This window comes from Penaeus vannamei, chromosome 24, assembly GCF_042767895.1.
Source record: "Penaeus vannamei isolate JL-2024 chromosome 24, ASM4276789v1, whole genome shotgun sequence".
Classification (NCBI taxonomy): domain Eukaryota; kingdom Metazoa; phylum Arthropoda; class Malacostraca; order Decapoda; family Penaeidae; genus Penaeus; species Penaeus vannamei.
In genome coordinates, this window is record NC_091572.1 from 10,753,935 (window position 1) to 10,758,934 (window position 5,000).

At 41.6% G+C, this 5,000-nt stretch overlaps 1 protein-coding gene across 10 annotated transcripts in view; it reads right to left on the reverse strand.

Annotated features, from left to right (window-relative positions):
- LOC113817877 (inactive dipeptidyl peptidase 10) overlaps positions 1–5,000 on the reverse strand; it is a 201,631-nt gene that overhangs the window by 201 nt on the left and 196,430 nt on the right. For 9 of the 10 annotated variants that reach the window (XM_070137998.1, XM_070137990.1, XM_070137997.1 and 6 more), the window contains one exon: positions 1–2,197. This exon is cut by the window's left edge and continues 201 nt beyond it. In XM_070137998.1, coding sequence (XP_069994099.1) covers positions 2,078–2,197 — 120 coding nt within the window. In that variant the 3' untranslated portion in view covers positions 1–2,077. Of the gene's footprint in view, positions 2,198–3,859; positions 4,001–5,000 lie in introns of all 10 variants that reach the window. The other variant, XM_070137996.1, reaches the window with a different exon arrangement.

Sequence of the window (5,000 nt, forward strand, 5' to 3'; positions counted from 1 at the left end):
TTGTCTGTTTTGTGATCGTTTTTTCTAGGAGGTCTACCAGTAAGGGGCTCAGAAGCGTCGTCCAGCATTTTTGTTTGCGGATGTGAACGGGTATCCACAGCACAGAAAGACTGGAGGCTGTCTTCGAGGTAGGCCTGTCCGAAAAAATGGACACAGAGAATAATACATCTTATATTTCCCCTCCCCTTCCCCGCCATCTTTATTTTGTCTATGTCAGTCTAATCTCAAAGCAAAGGGAGGAGGGTCTATCTGCTATTTAGGCCTTTGGAACGGAGGTGAACTATTTACGATAAGAGGAGAGTGAGTTAAGTCGGGATGGGGGCATCCGTTGCTAAATAAATCACGAAATTTCGCACGTTTTGATCATCTTTCATTTGATGAAGATACGATAACCTGTAGCCAGTATGTAGAAGCTATTGATGTTGTTCCGAGGTGAACCTTACCTTAGGAAAGTACCTACATTATGCCATAACACTGTACACTTACATAGACCATAGCTCTTGTCGGGGTAACAGGACTATTCAGGGGAAACAATATGTTAACAAATGTACTTTACTGTAATAGGTATATATGTACATAGTTTGATATTGTACAACACTGTACAAAAGATACTGCTATAAGCAATATCCTAAGACCCTGCTTCCATTCTATCTACATAATACAGTAGTAGTCACCATTAGAAAAAACACTAAGGGACTGCTCTCTAAGGATAAAAAATGAATGTTTATTGGCAGCAGCGATGCAAAGAAATCTGACAGGATAAATTCTAGAAGTTCCTGAGAAGAAACCTAGATGAACCTAGCCAGTAGTTTTTGTTCTTGAACCACATTCCTTTTCTTCTTTAACAAAAACCCAGTCTCTGGACTTGACACATCAACACAGTGTTCCCATTTTTTTCTTCCTTTCTTCCTTCATCTGGTAAAAATAATTTGCATGCGAATAAGAGATTTGTTCCATCTGAATAAGAAAAAAGTTAACTTGTTCGAGGGGTAAAATCTACTATAGTCTACCTTGTACCGCAGTTCTAGTGGCTGGAGACACGGCTGTCCTTACATCATTACCAGTAACACAGAGACACGGAGAGCAGCGACACATCAGAAGCTGCCACTGCACACGCTCGGGCATGGCGGCGAAATCAAAGCTCTTCCACCCGTACAGGTCTTGTCTACACTTACAGATTAAAATATACACTGACGGCGGCCCGGGGAAGCACCACAGAATACTGCCTCAGAGGCCCTCTCTCCCTCTGTGGCACTTCGCACAGGACCTCTGGGAAGCAGGCAGACCGGTTCTCACGTGTTCAACGAACTCGAAAGGATTTTCAGCCTAAGGCAAAGGGTCCGTGGGGTTGGACCTTGAGTTTCGCGTTTGAGAGGAATAGAAAAAAGGCCGAACTTTTTGACTGACCGTGATGAGTGAGATGGATTCCATTCGGTGAATACGAAAAAGATACATTTCTTAAAAAAAACATGCACATGTAAACACGGTGGGGTTGGATCTACGGAGGCGATGCAATACCGAGGGGAATTTGAGAATAAAGCGAAATACTTAGAAGAAAATGAAAAAAACGATAACGGTAACTAGGGGACACGAGAGTGTAATCATTAGTAACAAATAAAGTCTTAACAACGTAGTTTACATAGGCATAACGACACTTGCTGGCCCCGCCGTCGTCGGCCTCTCGCCACGCAGAGAAAGCCGAGGCCTGGCGGGAAGCCTCACTGCCTCGCTCTCTCCTTGAGGCCCGAGGGTGAGGTGCGACGCTGCTCTGGCGGCTCGAACGTCTCACTCGACCACTCAGCAGGGATTGTCGTCACGTGGCTCGCCTCATCAACAACCATAGAAAAACACCTCATCGACAGCGCTCTTACTGACTCATTCATCAGGCCAGGACCCAGCAGGACGCGGGGCGCGACGAGGAGAATCCTACCTCCTTCAGGCTCAGGAGGAAGAGGTAAGGAGGTGGACAAAAGGGAGGGAACAATGATTATTGCTACTGAAAGGCTCCTCTTCACCCGTAATTACTCGACAGAACGCGAGTGCTCGTGAAACAACAGCCGCGGGGCCTGCGAGCCGCTCACTGGTTCTCCTGCTCGTACACCAGAGGGTCATGAAGGCAGCTGAAGAAGAACGACTTGAAGGCATTCATGAGGTGGTAGCGGTTGAGGTCGAGCATGTAGTCGTCGTCCGTGTACACCTGGGGAGAGGGAGACAGGTGGGTCGTTATTAGGCAAGTTCATGGAATACGTATAGGCCTACAAAAGAGTGACATGGCGATGAACTTGACCTAAAGCGAGGTGTTCCTGGCCATGATTCGACTGCTGCTTCTGGAGGAGTACAGAGCACATGAACTTTTGTGAATCTGACGTTTTAAATATATAGCTAATTCCCATGATATATCCAAACTGTTGTATTACACACAAAGAGTAAATTTCGATAAACCCAGTGATATCAATTACATGTTCAACATCACAAACTTTTTCCAGATCATGCGATCTCCAGAGCTGTCATATTTTACACATTTCAATTTCCTAACTAAGAATAAGAAGAAATAATCCTATTATGAATAACAATACGAATACTTGCTTTATACCTCCAATTTGTCAGCACTTGATCCTACAATCCTATTTGCGAATGCTCAAGGGAGGGACCTAAGAAGGTAGCTCGGATCCAAGATGAGGTAGGCTCCCGGCATTAAAAAAAGTCATTGAGCTTCCCTTGTGCATCTCGCATGCGTCAACCATATTACTGGTGTATTATTCATGAATTATCATTATGTAATCATTCACTAATCCGTCTCCTGTCCCATATTATGACACTATCTACAAATGGTCTTTCCAGGTTATATCCAAATCCCAAATGTTGCAGCCCTGAGAAGAGAACATACATTCTAAAATATCTTTTGACAATGCAGTGTCCACACTATCACTCTAGGAGATAACAGGATCCTCAAACGTCTTTTTTTCTTCATTTATAAAGAACACGCTTTTAATGCCAGAACAAAAACAAGGTTTCCGTGAATTGTTTGAATTTTTTTTCAGAGAATATTATGAAAATGATACAGTAATATGAAACAGCAGCAAAAAATATATAGCTTCAATGCAACATATAATACATACAAAATATACACTAAATATCCAGATAAGCATTGATAAGCAGAAAAAGACAATCTAGCTACAACCTCATCAGTGCTCTTTACTGCAGAGAAAGAGGAACACTGCTAAAAGGGTCCACCAGAAATAGAGCTTGTGTACACAGAGAGATAATGTCTTTCATGGATTTTGTTTTCTATCCCCAAGTTTACTAATTATCCTGTGCTATTGAACTCAGTGGCTCATAACCGATGTAAAGGTGCCAAATTCTCACGAAATTAACCGTACGTTTGGCGAATCCCATGAATGTAAAAAGGGAATCAGAAAATGCATTAGAATTCAGAGATAGGTGTTTTTTATTTATCCCTTTTTTGTTTTTACTGTACTCTTTCTTTTAAAAGACCGCCACACCTTAGGTTAAAAACCACTGATCTAGGTCATGCCGCACTCTGGAGAGTAAAAAGTGTGTTGATTCACCCTTTGCAGCTTCACTGTAGAAAGTGTTCAAACATGATTCCCGTTGCAAAAGACACACGTCATACACACCCAATAAAAAGGACCTCACACTTCGCTCTACACAACTAAAGTCTCGCGCTCACGAGCAAACGACTCTACTCTACTTCGGTCTACAACTCCCAGGACGTCCAAAATGTCCTATCGATTCTTCTTCGGGATGTTTTGTCCCCGTAATACATCCCAAAGCCCCCCCCCTCCCCCCGCCAAGAGAAAAAGAACCGGAGAAGCAAGCGTCAAGGAACCACTTCGACCTCCATTTCCTCCGCGTCCTCATAAGAACCGGTTCCTCAAAGAGTCCCTTCGAGGCACCGTCTGTCCAGCACGAACTCCGAGAGAAGTGAGTGGAAGTGGTGTTCAGCGGGAGAGAGAGAGTAAGACGCGTCCGTGTAAACCTACAAAAGGGAAGAGCTCAGTGAAGTTTTGGCGGGAAAATGGCTGGCGGTGTGAAGGTTCGACGCGGATGTGAAGAGTTGTTTTTTGAGGTTAGGGAAGAAAACGGAGACATTTAAATGGATTCTCATGCAAGGTTTATTCATATAACGAAGGATATGAGAATGGAAACCAGAGAAGAAAAAGGAAGATGAATAAGAGACGCATAGAGAAATCAAAGAAGGAATGGCACCGTTACCCAAACAGGAAATATGCAAAAGGAGAAATAACAATAGTGAGTGTTCATAATAATGATAACGAAGAACTACGACAAAAAATACTTATCTTATCGAAATCTAACAAAAAGCACACACTCACTATTGGAATCCACCAACAAAATTTTTAAAGGGAATGTAAAGTTTAAATCTTTGCTCATCTACGTATTATTTGAAGTGAGAATCAGTAGATTCAGAAAATCACTTCAGGTCTAAGGAAATAAATATATTTGGGTAAGTTGATATTTGAAAAAAGAGATTTAGAGGGTTATGAAACCAGTCGTCAAAACGGATGGTACATATGTATTGGAATGCGTCTGTGTATCGAAAATGAGTGAATTAAGAGTAAAGAAAATATATTTGTTTATCTAATTCTGTCTATGAGTACATGTGTCTTGCCAAGGGACTTAAAAGAAAGGTAGTACCACTCGATGCCAAATTGAAACTGACTTTCCCTATGGAATGTTGAGAATTGTTTATGGTATGGAACAAATTATGATTAAAACGTGGATTTTTTGTTTTAATTCTGGTAGGATTGCCACCTGTCTTTTAAGTAGCTTGTGATAAATAAATTTCTGAAGCAAGTCCCTTCAGGGTATGACATACAGTTAAAGCATAAATGAAATTAGGAGATAAAGACAAATAAAAATATCCACAAAATAATTAAGCAAAATGCATGCAAAATAGTATAATTAAAGAGAAATAAAACAAATTATATATACCCAGGCTTATCCTTAAACACATACAA